This window comes from Cyclopterus lumpus, chromosome 5, assembly GCF_009769545.1.
Source record: "Cyclopterus lumpus isolate fCycLum1 chromosome 5, fCycLum1.pri, whole genome shotgun sequence".
Lineage (NCBI taxonomy): Eukaryota > Metazoa > Chordata > Actinopteri > Perciformes > Cyclopteridae > Cyclopterus > Cyclopterus lumpus.
Window position 1 is genome coordinate 23,279,023 of NC_046970.1, and position 19,996 is coordinate 23,299,018.

A 19,996-nucleotide genomic window follows, 5' to 3' on the forward strand; every position below is an offset into this window, starting at 1 on the left:
ACAAAAAAAACTAACAACAAATACCCATTAGTAATAAATACTAATACCTGAAATAGATGAGGAGCAGTGTTGTGAATACAGGCAGGTTTACACCACACACACAGATTATCCTAGTAAGTGTTTAATCATGAAAACCAACAAACAACTGTGTTTAAGTACAGTATAAATAAAACATACATCGAGACGTGTAAAAGGAGGTCAAACATCGTTTTAAGTACATTTGAAGAGAGGTGATGTCAATTGAACAAAAAACCTTGTCGGCCATTCAAACACATTCTTATTTACAACACAACACACTGGGTTCAAAAGGCATTTACAAATCATTTCCAGCATTTGTTTTTGGAAAGCAAGCGTCCCGAGAAACACTCGAACGGTGCCAACGTCATTATTTTTTTTAAATCAAGACCGACGGCTCGCTCGACTCCATTTGAAAAGATCGTGAACTGAACGAACGCCCCTCGTCAACACTAAAAAAAATGATTCGTAAACATAGTTTGACTCAGAACGGCCGGACGGAGACCATAAAGTTAAATTAAAACCAACAGACACCATAACTGTGGTGAATATCAACACATGAACTATGGCCAAGTGAATCTTTTATACCAATAAAAAAAATTTAAAAAAGCATTGGTCATAGTTGACTAAGTGAGTTTTGGAAACGCCCCCCCAAAAAAAACACAACAAATGCTTCTGCTGTGACGCTGAAAACAACCGAATTATGTGTGTGGCTCATCCCACAATGCAACAGTCAAAACAGTAATTCCAATTGAGATATTTTTTTTTGCTTTAACTGATATTTAGATGTTTTACATTGCGGGATGCAGTTGACAAAAACCAGCACCTTTCAGCACCGAGCGTCGTCGTGGTAGCGGTGTCATGTGATTTCACGTCGGAGACGTCGTGGAGACGCTGCTCCTCCTCCTCCTCCTCCTCCTCCTCCTCCTCAGATAGTGATGAAGCCTCCTTGGTCGTCGCTGACGGACTCTGGCACCACGCAGCGGCCCCTCCGCCTGGTCACTCGCCGCTTACGGTGGAATTTGGCGTAACAGCGAAACCCTGAGAGATGATGACAAATCACGAGGTGAATAAATCAGAAAAATACATTTTAAAAAACAAACATTATGGAAATGTTGCCTCTCCGTCCTCCAGTAGCGGAGGGAGCGAAGGGTCAGAGGGGTCGATTAGTTGAATACGTTAGTGGAGCGCGACTCATTGATCCTTTATCCGACGGAGGTTTGTGGAAGTCGAGATGAAAAACTCCTCGAGTTCACATCCCCGCTAGTGTCATTTATTTCAAAGCATATGTAAATAAATATAATATATATATTTTTTTTTTTTTACATCATAATCAATCCAATTTCAACTGATAATATAACGGCATCCATCCATCAATTAATCGGCGACTTTTAGAGACAAGGAAGGAGGTGTTACATTTTAAGCCCGCCCACTTTTCTTTACGGTCCAATCAAATACGAAGGATTCTAATCAAATCCCTCTTGTGCGGCACAACACTAACATCTTCAGTTTTACTGGAGATTATGTCCCAGTTCCTTCGACTATAAGTCAATGTAGTTTTTTGGTTAGATTTCTAAAATAAGGTATGTGGTTAACACAAGCTTACAAGATGTTAACCTTTTTGTTCTACCATATAAAATATGTCAATAAATACGCTTTAAAAAAAAAATCATAAAAAAGTGAGTATCGTAAACGTCTGTTTGCCAAAGAGCTCGTCTTCTGCAGTGATGTGAGCGCCAACGGGAAAATACCAACTGGCTTTTTTCCGTCGAGGGAACCAGTGGGACGCGAACAACAACCTCATGACGAATCCACGGCGCTGTCCGTGGTGCTGAGGTAGCAAACGGATTTGCAATTGTGACTTTTTTTGTCAGTTTTTATTTTAATCTGACCGACACAATCAATCCATCGCACGTCTAAACTCCTAAACATGTTGCACAAAAAATTCTGCCAATGACCTTTAATATCGTAAAGATAAACACAGAGGCCGTGAGGGGGAATGCCCGAAACACACAAGCGCCGCTTTAAAATAGATCCCAAAAAGAGCCCAAAAAGCGGAGCGTTGCTTTGAAGCAAAAGGTCGACATTTGTTTACGTGATCGCTCACTTTCTGTCGACTCGGATGAAGAGAGAGAGAGAGAGAAAGAGAGAGAGAGAGAGAGAGAGAGAGAGCTATCGGAGTGAGAACACCTGTTTCCCAAGAGGTGATCTGATGGGAATGTAAAAAAAAGAGAATCTCTGATGCGGAAGTTCATTTAAATGTTAGTAAAATATATTTTAAATGGATTCTAAAAGATGAATGTTATTTAAAACACCTGTGTTGTTGTTGTTGTTGTTGTTTTTGTGACAAAGGGTCATCTATAGTGCCGTTTGATACACCACACAGTATTTAAGTCAGCTGACCTCCGCCATTGGTCTCCTCCGTGTCACGTGACCACGCTCTCCTCACTCACCTTCCTCGCACATGCAGTCGTCGTAGCATTTGTTGTTGAGGCCTCTGTTGTGAGGTTGACACTCGTGTTGTCTCAAGTCGCAGCAAGAACCTGTCACGGAAAACAAACAAATCACGTCACAAAGTCAACAACCAAGCTCGTGAGAAACTTTACGTTTCACTTTGAGTGACGACGTCTGTGACAGATTTGTATTTTCCTTTTCATCCCGAAAGGCTCTGAAAAGGCACTTTGTCACAGGATGTCACATACACATTTATTAACCAATCAGGGTAGTTTGGGATTGTTTGGTTATGAAGCTAACTTGATGATTTTATTTTTTTTTACAAAAATACCGACCATAAACTAATTTTCTCATAGACTTCTATACAATCTGACTACTTTTTTGCAACCAGAGGAGTCGCCCCCAGGTGGTCAGGAGAGAGAATGCAGCTTTAACACATGAAGCATAGACTTCTGTACAACCAGAGGAGTCGCCCCCTGGTGGTCAGGAGAGAGAATGCAGCTTTAACACATGAAGCATAGACTTCTATACAACCAGAGGAGTCGCCCCCTGGTGGCCAGTAGAGAGAATGCAGCTTTAACACATGAAGCATAGACTTCTATACAACCAGAGGAGTCGCCCCCTGGTGGCCAGTAGAGAGAATGCAGCTTTAACACATGAAGCATAGACTTCTATACAACCAGAGGAGTATCCCCCTGGTGGCCAGTAGAGATAATGCAGCTTTAACACATGAAGCATAGACTTCTATACAACCAGTGGAGTCGCCCCCTGGTGTCCAGTAGAGAGAATGCAGCTCTAACACATGAAGCATAGACTTCTATACAACCAGAGGAGTCGCCCCCTGGTGGCCAGTAGAGAGAATGCAGCTTTAACACATGAAGCATAGACTTCTATACAACCAGTGGAGTCGCCCCCTGGTGTCCAGTAGAGAGAATGCAGCTCTAACACGTGAAGCATAGACTTCTATACAACCAGAGGAGTTGCCCCCTGGTGGTCAGTAGAGAGAATGCAGCTTTAACACATGAAGCATAGACTTCTGTACAACCAGAGGAGTTGCCCCCTGGTGGTCAGGAGAGAGAATGCAGCTTTAACACATGAAGCATAGACTTCTATACAACCAGAGGAGTCGCCCCCTGGTGGTCATTGGAAAGAATGCAAGTTCAAGTTAAGTATAAGTTTAACACTTCAGCGTTGGCTTCAACTGTTCAGGCGGTTGAGGCCTGGTCGACACACTGACCTGGGAGGCAGTCCAGGTGGTGGTCACATGGCTCGATGGCGTCGGCGTCGACCGTCACGTTTCCACTGCTGAGGTTCTTACTCCGCCTCTTGTCTGCAGCAGGAGAACCAGATGAGGCCCACATGATGGATCCTAATGACTTTGGTAATCCCCGGACTTAGTTCAAAATCACCCGGATCATACGCCGATCTTCCGTATCCATCGGCCAATGGAAGTAAGCGAACTAGGGTTCCTTTAAACCCCGCCCCTCCCAGCCCCGTTCCAATGGGGGAAAATAACTCTGTTATAAGTGCATTTTATGACTTTTACGACAACATTATTTTAATAAGGGCTATTCATGCGTTTGTACTGGGAAGTTGATTTGTCGGAGGAGGAATAAAAAGTCTATTTACGTATCAATGAGTGAATTATGGAAACATTATAAGTTTGATCCTGATATTTCATCTAGCACCACTAAGAGGTCACATTTTGACTAAATACCCCCAAAACTAACAACATTCCCAGCAGCCTCCGCTGTTTTAATTTTTTTTTTTTGTACGTTTAATACCGTTTATTATTTAAATCGGGGTCTTTTAGAGGTGATAACTAACCTTTCTTCCTGGAGGACGGCCAGGAGTCCACGGGTTTCATGTCCTCGTAGTCTGTCCAGTCAAAAAGCGCCATGTCCAGCGTTGGCATCACCTCTCCTTGTCCTTTTCCTCTTCCGGACCTCTGAAAAAAAAAAAAAAACGAAGCGTAACTTGAAGTCGAAGCGCACGCTGAGAAACATCTGCTTCATTCATGTATTTCGAAGACGATTGTGATATGAAGATGTTTGTTAAAAGCTCATCTTAAATGTTGCATACAAGCCGCTGTAGAGAATACATTGAAGAGATCAATTCTGTTTCAGATTAATGTTCAGTTGCTGCGATTACAGTTGTTGACTGCGTTGTCTATCTACACGTCCGGGCTGTTAATGACACGCCTCAGACTGGTGTTGTAGTAACGCCTCATTGATTCATAACACGCCCACAGAGATGGAAGCAGAGCTTTAAAACCCAATCGATTGGTCACAGAACATGACTGCCCACAGCCTGGATTACAAATATATATCTATATATCACAATATGACATTGTTTGTATTATTAATACATATTCAATATGCAGACGTGGAGCTTGAATCTACAGTTCTTTACACGCAACCACAGTGTGCAGCAGGAAAGTAATGCAGCCTGCAAATGATCCTGGGTGGACATTTTATTATTATAATATTATTTATCGTTCATGAAGTCGATGTGAGATTTTAGTTCAAATATCTGCAACGTTTAACGCAAGTCAACCGCAAAGTTTGGTTTCATGACATTGTTCGAGAAAGATACTTGTAAAAGTAATTTCTTACTTTACTGATCAAGGTTTCTGAGAGTATTTTTCTTTCTTCCCTTATGTATATATATATATATATATATATATATATATATATATATATATATATATATATATATATATATATATATATATATACAGCATTGCAGAGCTGTTTGTGCTGCCACTGTAGGCGTGTTATTGATCCTGGTTTAATCGCTGTTTCTAGTCTACACGGTGGTGAGTTATCCCAATAAGAGCAGCAGGTCCAATGCTGAGATATCATTATCAATCTGGTCTCACTCACAACTCGTCAAATATGAACGCTTAGTGTGGGCTGGACGGCTCAAAAATACAAGTACATTTTGACCCTTAGTCATGAGAGTCATTAGTAATTTAATCAAGGTATTCAACCTATCTATCTATCTATCTACATACCTACCTACCTACCTATCTAGCTGCATATCTATCTATCTATCTACATATCTATCTATCTATCTATCTACCTACCTACCTACCTACCTACCTACCTACCTACCTACCTACCTACCTACCTACCTACCTACCTACCTACCTACCTACCTACCTACCTACCTACCTACCTACCTACCTACCTATCTAGCTGCATATCTATCTATCTATCTACATATCTATCTATCTATCTATCTACCTACCTATCTATCTACCTACCTACCTACCTACCTACCTACCTACCTACCTACCTACCTACATATCTATCTCTCTATCTACCTACCTACCTACCTATCTATCTATCTATCTATCTATCTATCTACCTACCTATCTATCTATCTATCTATCTATCTATCTATCTATCTATCTATCTATCTATCTATCTATCTATCTATCTATCTATCTATCTATCTATCTATCTACCTACCTATCTACCTCCCTACCTACCTATCTATCTACCTACCTATCTACCTCCCTACCTATATACCTACCTATCTACCTATATACCTACCTATCTACCTACATACCTACCTATCTACCTACATACCTACCTATCTATCTATCTATCTATCTATCTATCTATCTATCTATCTATCTATCTATCTATCTATCTATCTATCTATCTATCTATCTATCTATCTATCTATCTATCTATCTATCTATCTATCTATCTATCTATCTATCTACCTACCTATCTACCTACATACCTACCTATCTACCTATCCATCCATCCATCTATCCATCCATCCAAGGTGCTTCACATACAGGCGACGCGATGCAACGCTGTCCAGCAGAGGTTACTTGTTCATGAAGGAGTCGCCGGTGGCCAGAAAGTAGAAAAGTGGACATAACGTGTTTCTATTTCTTCACAAAGGTAAATGTGAAAGCCGATATTCTTGGTGCGTTCACAGCACCTTTCAAGGCTGAAGGAATTTAATATTCAGGGCCACTATCAGACTCATTGGGGGGTGAAAAAGGTACAAGAACTTGTACAAGGACAGCAGTAGAATACCTTTTGGACCGATCCATAAATACATATAAAAGTAGCAGTTTCATAAATTAAAATATTCTACCTGAGTAAAATATTTTCATTCAGATGACACAGCCATAAAACAAAACTCCTTTGTGGATTCTTTGTGCATATAACTCAATATTGCAATAACTGCAATAAAAGCCATAAAGGCCGTCACACACAGAGGAAGCAGGGTGGAAACGTTAGACGCTGTGATTAAGTCGGCGGGACTTTGAGACGTCTCTTGAGAAATAATCGTTCAATTAAAGACATCCATCAAAAAAAGAATCAAAGTCTTCGAGTGGAAACAGATCCATACTTGTTTCCTCTCAGGAAATAAGCCCATATGGAAATAACAATTACATTAATTGCAGGCGGCTATCTGCATGTGTTAAGGCTGCTCATTAAACTATCAGCAGAAGATCGAACATTAATTAAGAAGCCTGGGCGCCACCGGAGCAATTATTCAAGAAAAAAAGACAGAGCCTCCATGACGTCTTTCACCACTTCTACTAGGTGTTGAAAATCTGGATGCGATGTACATATATCACTCTTGCAAGATTGTAATTTTTTTCCCCTGAACGCAGGGAAGTATAATCATGCATGAAATGGGAAAAAATACTCATGCAAAGTATCTCGAAATTGGACGGTACTTGAGTTGATGTACTTTACCTTTCATTGCATCACTGGACAATGTTTTCTGTAAACTAATGAAAAGTAAAAATTTCCCAAAAAGCTTTGTTTTCTATGGGGGGGGGGGACAGCATAACGGCGGTAATGGGGGCCACATTTTCGCTCTATCCCCCCCCTCCCCCCCCCGCACACACTGGAATCACACTGAGGCACAACAGACCTTTTCAATAAACACTTGGGGTTACCTGGGGTTTGGTGGAGGCCGGGGGCAGCGTCGGGGGATGCTCGTTCATCACCGTGGTAACCATGGAGGAGCCGGAGCCGAAGACGGCGGCGATGGGGGAGGGGGTGTCATCGGGCGGGGTCATGCTGAGGGAGGGGGAGGCGGCGGAGGAGGAGGAGGAGGAGGAGGAGGAGGAGGAGGAGGAGGAGGGAGGATCCTCGAACAAATCTCTGTCCTTAAACGCAGAGATGAGCTCCGGCTCTGGAAGGAACCCTGGAAGGAGAAGACGCATTCAACAGTACGTACTACTTCCTGATAACAATGTGCCTTGACCTTTGACCCTCTTGCTCATACAGCAGCTCTCTAGAGGATTGGGGGGGTGGGGGGGTTTGCCGGCTTGCATACTGCAAAATGTGACTGTAGGACATCCTGGTATTTTTGGATAGTGCGTTTTAGAGTCTGAATCTCAACACAGCGTCCAAACTAAATCTTCTTCTGGCATCCGTAACATTATGGTAGTGCGTTGTATTATATTTCGAAGACGTACTGAAGTCGATTGGCCTTAAAATTCCTGCGTTCCAGTATATTTTGGGGAGAATATGTGATATACATTCGGACGTGGAACCATCCATCCATCCATCCATTTTCAATACCGCTTATCCTCATTAGGGTCGCGGGGCGCTGGAGCCTATCCCAGCTGACATAGGGCGAAGGCAGGGGACACCCTGGACAGGCCGCCAGTCCATCGAGGGCACATGTAGGGACATACAACCATTCACTCTCACATTCACACCTATGGGACATTTAGAGATCAATTAACCTGCAGCATGTCTTTGGACTGTGGGAGGAAGCCGGAGAGCCCGGAGAGAACCCACGCTGCCACGGGGAGAACATGCAAACTCCACACAGAAGGACCGGCGGCCCTCTTGCTGTGAGGCGACAGTGCTAGCCACTACACCACCGTGCAGCAACGTGGAACCAGTTTACTTTAATTTTTTTATTTAAAAAAAAGGTTGAATGTAACGAAGTTGGACGACTATGTCTTCCCAATTAAATGATTAGTTCCCCCAAACAAAACAAAAAAAAGCAGATTTCCTCCCTAAAGGTCCATTTAGTAGCCGAAGTGGAGCTTTTGATGTGTGATATGAACCGCCACTAAATGGATTATTTGGTGGGATTGTTGTGTTTCCAAGGTAAACGGTAAATGGACTTTTCTCGTCTTCCCACCGCTCCAAGCGCTTTACCACTTCCTGTTATTCAAAAAAGACACATTTTAATCTTTTGTTTTCTTTCTCGGTTCCTCTGACATGATCCAACAGAGCTCTGTGAATCATCTTTAGGACATTGTTCATGCATTGGGTTGCATTAACGATGTGAGTACCATCAGATCTGTACTCAAAGCATTGACCTTATTATTGTACACCTCTGCAGTTCCTCCTGCCAACGTGTCAGAAGGTCCTGGAGCTCCTCGTTGTCCTGCATGTCTGGGTCGGCTCACCTTTTCTGTGCCGCTCCTTGTCGCGCCGACTCCCCTGTCTCCTCTGCTCAAAATGGTGTCCGTGTCCGTGTCCGTGTCCGTTCCGGTGTCCGTGTCCCCGTCCCTTGCGGGTCCCCAGGAGCTGGTTTTCCCGGGTCTGGGACGGACTCTTCATGCTCATTCGAACTCTGTCTCTGTCCCTGCCCGGGCCCGTCTCCAGTCTCACCGGGCCCAAGCTCTCCAGGCCCGTCCCGTCGTCCTCGGGCCTGGCGAGGGGGTGCAGGGGCCTGTGGGACAGCAGTCCGGCGCGGGCCCCCTGGCCCCCCTGGCCCCCGCGGCCCCTGCTGTAGCGGTGGCCCTGCAGCCCTTGCAGAGGGTGCTGCAGGGCGTTGCCGCCACCCGCCTGCCTCCTCTTGCCGTGAGGAGCTCCGGGCTCAGCGCCGTGAGACAACGTCAGGGCGGCAAACAAGAAGGCCAGGAGGAGGCTCCAGGAGAGAGCCATTGTCTGTCCAGCACAGCGCCACCTGCTGGAGAGAAGAAACACATATCAATACTTCGCCCTCTCTTGTTTGTAGTTTTAAAAAAAACACTTTACGTAGATTTGGTCATAAGAAACGATCTGATTGGCTTCTCCTTAGTGAAGTAATCTTAAAAGGATTAGTGGAATAATTGAGAAGTGAAGAAAAATGTGAAATATGAATTTCATTTATGAGGATTTCTTTGTCTTATATGACCGTAAACTGAACATGCAACCAGAGCTTTTGTGAAAGCGTATGAATAGAGGAGATTTTAAAAAGACAAACAACGTAACATAAGTACAGAAAACACCACACGAGCATCTCTAATGTCATGAAATACCCTAAACAATATGTTTTATATATATGTTAGCATTGCTGACGTCAGCATTTACCCTTTTTTTTAGAGCCGCTAGCATGGCCGCAGACTTTTTTTAGAACTAGAAGATTTTTCAAACTTCAGCTTTTGGATATTTTTACATAAATTCTGACAGCAAACCTCCAGACTAATTAACGTCCCTCAAAAGAGCGAACCCCAACCCTGCAGAAGCTCCGATCTGAATCCAGAGAGGTTTTGAGTCCAATCTCCCGCTGCATTCATTCTCCCTCGTCATCCCCGTCCTACACATTCAGACCGCATCCCCCTTCTTGAGGGGCCCTTTTATCTGGCCACTTTCTTTTTTAGAAATGCACTTTCCCAGCTTTCATTCCTGTTCATTCCCACCTCACTCGGTATGAGATAGCGCTCACATCCTTCACTGCTGCCTGTTCAGTTCTCCAGAGCCCCCCCCCACCCCAACTACACCTTTCATTACGAGAGTCAACGCATGTGAGGTGTGACTGAAATATGAGGTGCTGTGTGTCTGCATTGGAGGCTTCTTCAACCGATAAAAACAACGTTTTGTTTTTTTATTCCCATCTGAACATTCAAAGCTGTACGTTACGGTCCAGAGGCACAATTTAAATTTTGATTTAATGTCACCTGGAGGTTTATTTGCATTCACAACGTGCCATTTTGTTGCACAGTGATTACAGCATAAGCCACAAAGATGTAAAACTTGGTGTTTAACACAAATAACGTCTATGCACTTAACTTGTCACAATATTCTGAAGAGATAGTTGCAATATACAGTATGTTTTGGAGTAAAAGCAGTTTATATTTCAGGTTATTTTTTGTATCAAATAAATATATTTGGTAATACTACGATAACTGCATATGAGAACATCTGAACCTCAGACGCCCCGATGAAGGCCCGTCGTCGTGGCAAAGAGTTTTCATTTTGATAGGCCTCACAAAGGGAACGGCAGTTCTGATTGGTTCGTCGTGTGACCCGTCACTGTGTGGGTTTCTCAATTTGATTTTCTTTGTTTTGTCTTTCCACTTTAACACGTTGAGGCGATCCACTCGCCAAAGACGCCACGGCATTATGGCGTCTCCTTTGTGTTAACAATACAAACGGCACAGCATACAGAAAATCAATGAGGGAGAGGTATCGAGCTGCTGGTTACGGGTGTGTTTGTGTGTGTGTGTGTGTGTGTGCGTGCGTGTGTGTGTGTGGAGATGGAGCTGGTGATGTGGGGGGATATTTGCAGTTCGAGTGCAGGCAGCCCCCCCCCCCCCCACACACACATACACGCACACACACACACACACATTCCTCCCCCCCCCCCCCCCCCCCGAGGGATTTGGAGCTAGACTGCGTCGGTTGGCCTCTGGGAGTTCGACCAGCTGTGCAGTTTGCAAACAAGAGTGTGAGGCTGGCTGCTGAGGTGAGACCTTTATCTCCAAACAGGCCTGCAGAATGAGGGGTGGGGGGTTGGGGGTGCGACCGGCCGTGTCACACACAAAAGTGTTTAGCCCGGATTACGATCAGTCCGTTTGACACACGAGGGGCTGCTGATGGACCCTGAGCGGCCAAAAGGGTCGTTTCATTCATGAAAACAAAGAGGACATCCAAACTGAGGGGAGGAGGCAGAGGGTTTGTCTCAATGATCACACCTCTCTGGGATTTAAAGACATTTAGGGACGCACAACTTATACTTGCTTGTTTTAAGAGAGTTAGATGAGAAGAAATGAAGCCTCAAGCCAATTAGCATAGCTTAGCATAAAGAAACAGGTGGGGAACAGCTAACTTGGCTCCACCCGGAGGTGACGGCATCTACCTCCTATAGTACCTGAAGAGCACGAGTTACACGATACATCTGTTTTTTTTTGTTTTTTTTAATCGCCCAATATTTATATGTACATATATCTCTCAATGACAAAGTAATGATTTTTTGTAGAATAAAGCAAATATTCCCACACATAACCCGCTATGAAACCACAACGTGTCTTTATTATACAAAACAAACAATATCAAGTACATTAATAACTGAGCTGGTAGAATCCGACGCGGGCTAGTTTTTGTGCTAAGCTAACTGTCCCTTAGCTTCACATTCACCGAACAGACACTAGAACGGTGTTGTTCTTCTCATCTCTCCCAAATTCTTGAACCACTCCTCAAATCCTTTAACATGAGCGAGATCACAAGGAGGCTCGTCTGAGCCCGTTGACACTCAAACACGTTTGCAGGAATAGAAATCGACTGAGGTGGAGATAACAGCAGAAAAATGGTCAACAGCCACGGCGACACGACCCTTTGGAAAAAGGAATGTATCCCCCCCCCCCCCCCCCCCCCCACACATAAAAGAAAGATGTGACGCCCCCATAGAAACAGAAAGCACCATGCGTCAACCCCGTCAAACCTAAGGCCTGAATAGACCTGTCATGTGAAAGAGAAGGCGGGGGTGGGGGTGATGGAGGGAGGGGGGTGTATCTCACACTTTCATGTGTGCCGCTAACAGGTGGTCCTTTAAAAGGAGAGACAGGATGGGGACGGTAATGGAGCACTCTGGGTGGCATGCCGGGGTTTTGAAGCACAGCGTGTGATAAACAACGACGCGGCCTCCCGCCACAGCCAGGCGTGCACGTGGCTTTGTGCACGTGGCTTCGTGCACGTGGCTTCGTGCACGTGGCCGCGCGCACGTAGGAAGGGCGTCTGCTGCCGAGGCGAACGGGATGGGTGCAAAGCGGTGCAATATATCACCAATTGAAGCGTGGCCCCTCATCGATACACGGGCCGCTGTAGAAAGAATAAAAAAAGGTCCTGAAAATATATTTCATCTTCATAATTAGAAATATTTTCTGCCATCTTTTTTCCCCACGAACCCTCCTCACTGGTTTGAAGTGGGCGGGGCCTCTTTGTGTCGGTAAAACGCGACGTCGCCAATCGGGATTTGACAATATTTTGTAGTTGGTGTAAATAAAAATAGGATAATTGCTCAAAAAGGTAATTGTCACCTTTATTTTAGTCGTGAATATTTATTGTCGTATTGGAAAAGAATCAAGATTTTAAATTAAATTGCGGCGATCGAGAAACTTTACAGGCGTGTAGTTAGAAGATGTTTGTGGTACGAACAAGAATCAGAATTTATTACTATTAGCAAATGATTTGCAGTGAAACAAAACACAAATAAATAAAGATGCGTAATGATTATAATGACATCATAGCAGCACCAATGATAAAGTGATTTTACTGCCAATTGAAAAGTGGTGGTGCTAATGTGGTTTTCCCAAATAAAAAAAGAACAAAAACGATGCAATAAAAATGTGCGCGTGTTGAGCACACACACACACACACACACACACACACACACTCGGGAGTTTACGGGCCCACTATTAATGCGTGTCTATATAATCCACTATATGAAGCGGAAGAAGACGCTTGTGATGTCAGGGGAAATTTACTGTGCAGGAAAGTAGAAAAGCAACAAATAAATAAAGGTTGTGGAAAGTTCTTTACGTCTCACTCTAAACTCGCTCCCGAGGTTGTAATGTGGAGTTTATGGACGTCTGAGCTCCGCTATACGCACAAGGAGAAAACATGAACCTGCATTATCACATATAATGAAATCCTAAAAATCAATTTTTTTTTTTTAGGAAGCCAGAGCCGGGGAGCTGAAATTGGTTTACACTTTGTTGGAAAGACAATATATTTATATGTGTGCCTGTATGTGTGTGTGTGCGTGTGTGTGCATGTGTGTGTGTGTGTGTGTGTGTGCGTGTGCCAGAAGTGTGAGACGGCCACCAGGGAAACATGAAGGAGAGCAGAGTGTGATAAGTGTGAAGCGATAGGTAATCTTGAAAATAAATTGCAAAGGGGGCACTACAGGACTGGATGGATGATTAAGATCTGATGAGATCTGAGTCCCTTCAGCTCTGTCACACACCAGTTATAGAAATATACTGAACCGAAGGTATTAAACCGCTGTGTGTGTGTGTGTGTGTGTGTGTGTGTGTGTGTGTGTGTGTGCATCTTTTAGCTTCACCTGCTGTGACACCAAACCTCCAGGAGCCATCTGCTCCTGTTGTTTTATCTCTCGTAGCAACCAGCGGGGCCAGAAGGATCCAGCAAACAAAGACTGCAGGCACACATGCTGTTGAGGCTCGAGCCGTCATGTCAGGCAGAGGCCACCTTCAAGGTTTTTTTTCTTCTTCTTATTATTCTTCTTCTTTTTCCTGAGCCACACACTGAGATTAAAAGCTCCGGGAAAAAAAACATGTTTACTCTCCTTCTGGGGCCGGGGCGAGACGAGCAGATATGAAGCCAGAAGCCAATTAGCGTAGCTTAGCTTAAGAGAACACGGTGGGAAACCAGTCCGAAGGTGACTGAATCAAACCCCCTTTTTAATCTACTTTTAAACACATTAAATCTGGTTTGTGGGGTAAAACCGAGTCCTGCACACGGGTAAACATCTAAATATCTCCTTTACTGCAGCAGCAGCAGCTTAAACAGAGATGACAGATAATGCAGGACGCAATATAACAGTCACACAAAAAAGAAATAAACGTCTTATCTGTTGTGACACAAAAACAACCCCAAACAAACGCAGCCGGCCGTGCTGCCTGTTTAAGTAATGACGCTGAATGTCTTGATGGGTAAACGCTGTCGAATGTCTCCTCTCGGGTAAAATAAGGTCTCGTTTGGCAAACCAAATGATCATGAATATCAGCTCAATAACAAGCACCCAAATTACAGCTCCAGTTAATAAAAAAGCCTCTGCCAAGCTGCAGTTAGGCGCCGTAAAACTTAATTTCCTCAAGGGCCGATACAACTGACTGGAGCAGAAAGGCCTCGGTCTCCCAAAATCCTACAATATCGGTGGGATTCACACTCTTTTTAGGTGTGTGTTGGACGGCAAAGGCCCCTGGAAGCAACACAGGGTGCTAATGAAAAGAAACAAGGGCCATAAGGAAGGTCCATCTGTCAGCAAGTGAGCCGGAGCAAGAAAACAGCAATTGATTCAGAGGTAATTCGGTCGCAGATAGGTACAACAGATGTGAGGCCAGAACGATGTCGCCGATGCACGGAAACATCGGCCGGCATCCTGCGACGTGGCCTGCACACACACACACACACACACACACACACACACACACACACAGACACTCTGAGACAATCAGTGCATGCACACACGAGTACACGCTCACAGCGGGGGACACCTCCTCCAGACACCCACTTGGAGGCATGTTCCAAAAAAAATGCTGCGAGACAGAAACAGCACCAGAAGCACCAGCAAGAGGCGTCCCACAGAGAAGAGAGAGAATGAGAGAGACCATTCGGGAGGGAGGAGGAGGAGGAGGAGGAGGGGTAGAAACTGAGGAAAGGAGAAAATAAGATGTAATGCAGAGAGAGGGAGAGAGAGAGGAGAGGGAGAGGGAGAGAGGGAGGATATTTCCTGTCTTAATTGGAACAAAGTGTCGGTGGCTTCTCTCCAGACACCAGTTGAAGCGCAGCGAAAAACAAAAAAACACAAATATTTGTTTTTTTCCGAAGCCGGACAACAAAACTTGCTCTTTGCAAAACCTGGTGAAATGTGGACACCTGGGCCCCGAGTCCAGTTTGGCCTTCAGGTCAGGGTTTCGCACCACGATGGGGGAAAGTAGAAGGATGTTCATCAATGTTTCGCCTTAACGCCACAATCACAGAAATGAAGAGCTTCGCGACTGAGGGTCATGAAGACGAAGCGGTTCTTTAAAAAGGTGGATGGAGTCCTTAACGCTCTACATCTCGCTGGTGGATGATGAACATTTGAATTATGTCATACACTTTTATTGGAAAACTAATTTCCCCTCGAGCATCCAACGATATCCTCGGGTTATTTTTTACTCTTTCATAGAATTCACTTCTCTTCTTTTTTTTTAGTGAACATGAGCTTTGTTTTGCCTTGGGGTCTCCTCACTGGGGGGGTCCCTCCTCCCTCTAATCATCACTTGTATGCTTCCCCGCTGATTGACCTGTGAATAATTACCATCAACGAGTCCACAAATATTGCTCCATAGCAACGTTTCATTTCAGGGTGTCACACTGAGACTCACAACTTTAATCTGCCCACTATCCTTCTTCTTTTATCTCTTTCTCTCACACACACACACACACACACACACACACACACACACACACACACACACACACACACACACACACACACATACGCACTGTGTCACACTGTCTTTGGTGTGCATGGGAGCAACAATGAGCTGTCAAGAAGAGATAATAGCTGCAATCATGTCTGATCCTGCTCTCCATTCATCCAGTGAATTCCTCGGCGACGTTGTCTGGATTTTAAAGCCGACAAAAGTTTAACTGATTGTCGGTGTTTTTGCTGTTGGCGGACAGTGAAACCGGGAGCAGAACCATCTCCATGCATTGAGTTATGGACTTCTGTGGCTTTATTAACATGCGCGTCATTGGTGCGTTTTTACGCACAGATTGAAATGATGGCAATCTGCACGGACGTGGTGCGGGTCCCTGGTAATAAACCTGCGGTGTTAATGATTCATCCATCAATTGAGTCTGTAGCCTGCGGGGCTATGTGGGCAACACATTGTCTGAGCGACATCAAATAAGCCATTTAAAAATGACGTCAATGAGCACGAAGTCACCGCAAACTCATCCGAGCCGCACAGAAACAGCACAAAAGCCCTTTAGGGGCAATGAAAAGCAACCGAGCCCCCCGCGGGTTCACGTGTGTAAAGATAATGCCTCCTTACCCGTCTGCTTTTGTTTTGTTGGTTGTTGTAGTTCCCCTTGTGTTGTTGTTGTTGTTGTTGTTGTTGTTGTGTGTGGTTTGAACAGCAGCTCAGTCATATGGCTGCAGGCTGACAGCGGCAGCAGCTCCGTAGTCCGCTCTCCGTGCACCCCGGGATGTGCCGAGCATCCGGACCGTCTCCTGCCTCTTATGAGGAGGAGGAGGAGGAATAGGAGGAGGAGGAGAGTCACCACCTGCTCTGAGGGTGCGCGCTCCCGGCGGCGCGTCCGCGCGAGGGAGGGCTGACGAGTTGCGTCTCGGCGCAGGCTTGTCCAAGCAAGAGTTAGTATTGTATTGGTGTGTCGTTTGTAGTACCTGATGACCAAGATAACAGAGGCTGAGAGAGTTATTATAATCAAGTTATTATAATCAGTTTCACAATTGATCCATCAGGTCTCATCTGACATCCCCAGAATGTTAATGTCATAAATGTCCTCAACTGGGTTCAGTAGACTCCATTTTATCTCTTCATTCATCAAAAAGTGTGTGTGTGTGTGTGTGTGTGTGTACTTTTGGGCTGCCGTGCAACATTTAGCTCTTATACTTTTACAACATCAACATTATAAAATAGATCAGACATCAAACCAAAGTTGTAGTCTTTTTCATTGTAACTCCTCGCACACCTTAAGAGATCTCAGAAGGCCAACTTCTTCTTCCATGTGCTGTCAAAACCAGGCGCCTGCATTACCCACAATGCAACTCGGCCGCTGTTCTCCTGACACAAACCCAGTTCAGCCCAGGTGGTTGAAGCTGTTCCCAACGTGAAGGTCTGAATTGCGTCTCAGAGCTTCTCGACACGACATGAATTATAATTAAAATCTCTAAAATTCATTACATAAACAAACTAGAGATTCTCGAGAGATGAAATTGATTTTATTTAGTTTTTCTGACGCTTCATGAATAGCTGTTGACGTTCCTTTGATATTGTTTCATGCTCTTTGTGCAAAGCGAATTCCTCTGGTGGCGATAAAAGGTTTCATCCACTCATTCATTCACCAGCTGCAACAAGGTCCCCTTCTCCACTTCCTCCCCTCCGTTCCTCCCACCGTACACCCACCTTTGAACTACACACAACTGTAAAGTTCCCTGCCTGCATGTTGACAGAGACATATTAAAAACCTGGAAAAGTGCAAGTGCAAAACCTCTTCCGTGGTAGTTTCCTCTCCTGCAGGCGACTCCAGGACAAACATTTGGCCGTGGTGACTCACACGGCTGGTACGTGGACACCTCGGTGTCCTCAGTCCAGAATCCAACATCTCGGGGGTGACGCGGGGGTGGGGGCCTCGCCGATGCTCCTGCAGCCGAATAACCGAAGCCTTGAAATAAAACCTTCCACGATCACACATGAATCATTTAAAAAAATAAAGAAAAAGGCCCAAGAAGCCCTCAGCAGTCCTCTGCAGTGAAACCCCGTTCCCCCCCCCCCCCCCCCCCCCCCCGGGCCTGTTGGGTCTTGATCTCGCCGAGTCGGTTGACTGCAGAGCGCCCGGCGAGCCTTGTTCTACACATCTGCACCACGAGCCCGTTGTGCACGAATGGAATCGCTCGAGGGAATCGAGTTGACATTTAGAATTCTTAGTTTTGTTTTGGTTTGTCCGGCCCTGAAATGAAAGAACCAATACAAACTAATAATAAGCTTGTTAGCATTATTGAGGCCAATGAAACAAGCTTTATACTCATTTGGTTTGACTGCACACAATGCTGACATGCTACTTAGTGAAGAGTGAGTGAAGCACACAGGGGGGTGGGGGGGGGGGGGGGGGGGAGAGTCTGCTGCAGGAAGATAAGGCACATGTAAAAAGGCCTTTTAGAAATGGGAGCCGAGTGCTCATGTGAGTTCATGTAAGTTCTGCACAGTGGGATTATTTAACTCTGTTATATATGTATAACACGCATTTCATTGTGTATCCGTGTGTATTCATCTTGCTTTCTGGGTAAAGAACTTCCGAGGAGGGTCTGAGAATAGTTCTGTAGGTCACGATGGGAGTCGGTGTCGGCGGGCACACGTGCTGGAAACCAAAACAAATGTATTCTCTCAGGTCTGGAGTTCTGCGGCAGGAAACCAGGTGTTCTCTCCTCTGGGTGGATGATGGAGATCAGTGGTTCCCCCTCCAGGGGGGGGTGGAGGGGGTCAAGTTTCAGTGGAAAATAGACACACCGGCAGGATGACACACATGGCGTTGGGGCAGAGTTGTTCTCTACATCCCCAGCGACAACGAGCCGACATCACACCCCGACGCCGCCTGCTGAGACGGAGCGAACACCTTTGAAAGCCATCAGAGGAGCAGAAGCCGAAGAGGTTAACGCGACAGCCGAGAGAGAGAACGCCGACTCCAGGAGCGGCCCAGTCTTTATTTTGGTATAAAATGGGTGAATAACCTGTTTTTTTTTTTTTTTTAAATGGGTGTTGAATACATTCAGTGAAATGATCTCCGTCTTAACCTCTTGGCACAGAAGACCAACATTTTTTGCATTTCTGTGTACATCTTAATATTAGACACGTTTATTCTTTTAGGGAGCGTGAATCACGAACAGACAACAATATTTATATTTTAACTTGGCTTTTCATTTAAATGACATAATATTTCAAGCGGGCCCCTGAAGACATGCACATATAAATTCATATTTAAGAGCGTCAGATACATAAATACTATAATATGTGGACACACAAATAAACTAGTGTCATGTGAAACATCGGACTGTTGAGTGGTTGTTTTGATGGACATGGGGGTTTTCTGATCTAGAAACAGTCACTATTTTCTTGCCCGTGATTTATTAAAATGTTTCTGTATATGGCCCTCAATCCAAAAAGTTCGAGCACCCCTTTATCACAACGAGAACCAGAGGAATGTGTGGCGTCCGAAGGCCTCTTTAGTGCTTTATGACTCCTGTTTTACGATACCTGACAGAAGGATGGAGCTCACTGCACTGCGACATTCAGACTAACGCATTCAGCAGAGCAAATCATTCTCTCTCTCTCACACACACACACACACACACACACACACGGTATGAATTACCCACGAGAACACAAGGAACTCACTGTATTTACATGTATCCAGAAAAGTGGAGACGCACAAAGTGCCGTATTGTACGTTTCAGGTCATGTGACCAATCAAATTGGTGTTATTGTTACTCGGGAGCCAACAAAAGGTTCAGCTACCGTGTGTGGATTTCTAAGCTGGAGGGGGGAAGAAAAAAAAAACACGTCTTTTGAAATCAGTGTTTACTGTAACTACAGTAATTAGTGTTATGCAAACAGTCGCAGTCAATGCTGCACTGTTTTCTCAGGGCCTGCTGGTATCGGGGTGTTTACGACGAGACTCGCCTGCGATTTGGAAAGTTGGATAGTTTACTGTCGAGAATAATGAAGAGTTCGGGTTTCACCTGCAGAGGTGGCTCGTCGTCGGGCGTCCTTTGTCCCGTAACGCGCCCGCGAGTGTAAAACCAGAGCAGAGCTTACACACATCAACCATAGATGTCACTA

The 19,996-nt window shown here is 44.9% G+C and overlaps 1 protein-coding gene across 2 annotated transcripts; it reads right to left on the bottom strand.

Moving 5' to 3' along the window:
* Positions 1–108: 108 nt before the first annotated feature.
* draxin (dorsal inhibitory axon guidance protein) lies at positions 109–17,063 on the bottom strand. 2 transcript variants are annotated; one of them, XM_034533001.1, is made up of 7 exons: positions 16,472–17,063; positions 8,885–9,390; positions 7,409–7,659; positions 4,297–4,417; positions 3,707–3,799; positions 2,469–2,558; positions 109–1,056 (listed from the first exon to the last, which is right to left on the bottom strand). In XM_034533001.1, exons 2-7 carry the CDS (start codon positions 9,363–9,365, stop codon positions 944–946), a joined length of 1,149 nt encoding a protein of 382 aa, XP_034388892.1. In that variant the 5' UTR covers positions 9,366–9,390; positions 16,472–17,063; the 3' UTR covers positions 109–943. The 2 variants fall into 2 exon arrangements, with proteins under 2 accessions (XP_034388892.1, XP_034388893.1); XM_034533002.1 differs by having other exon boundaries at positions 110–1,056; positions 8,885–9,387.
* Between the last annotated feature and the right edge of the window lie 2,933 nt (positions 17,064–19,996).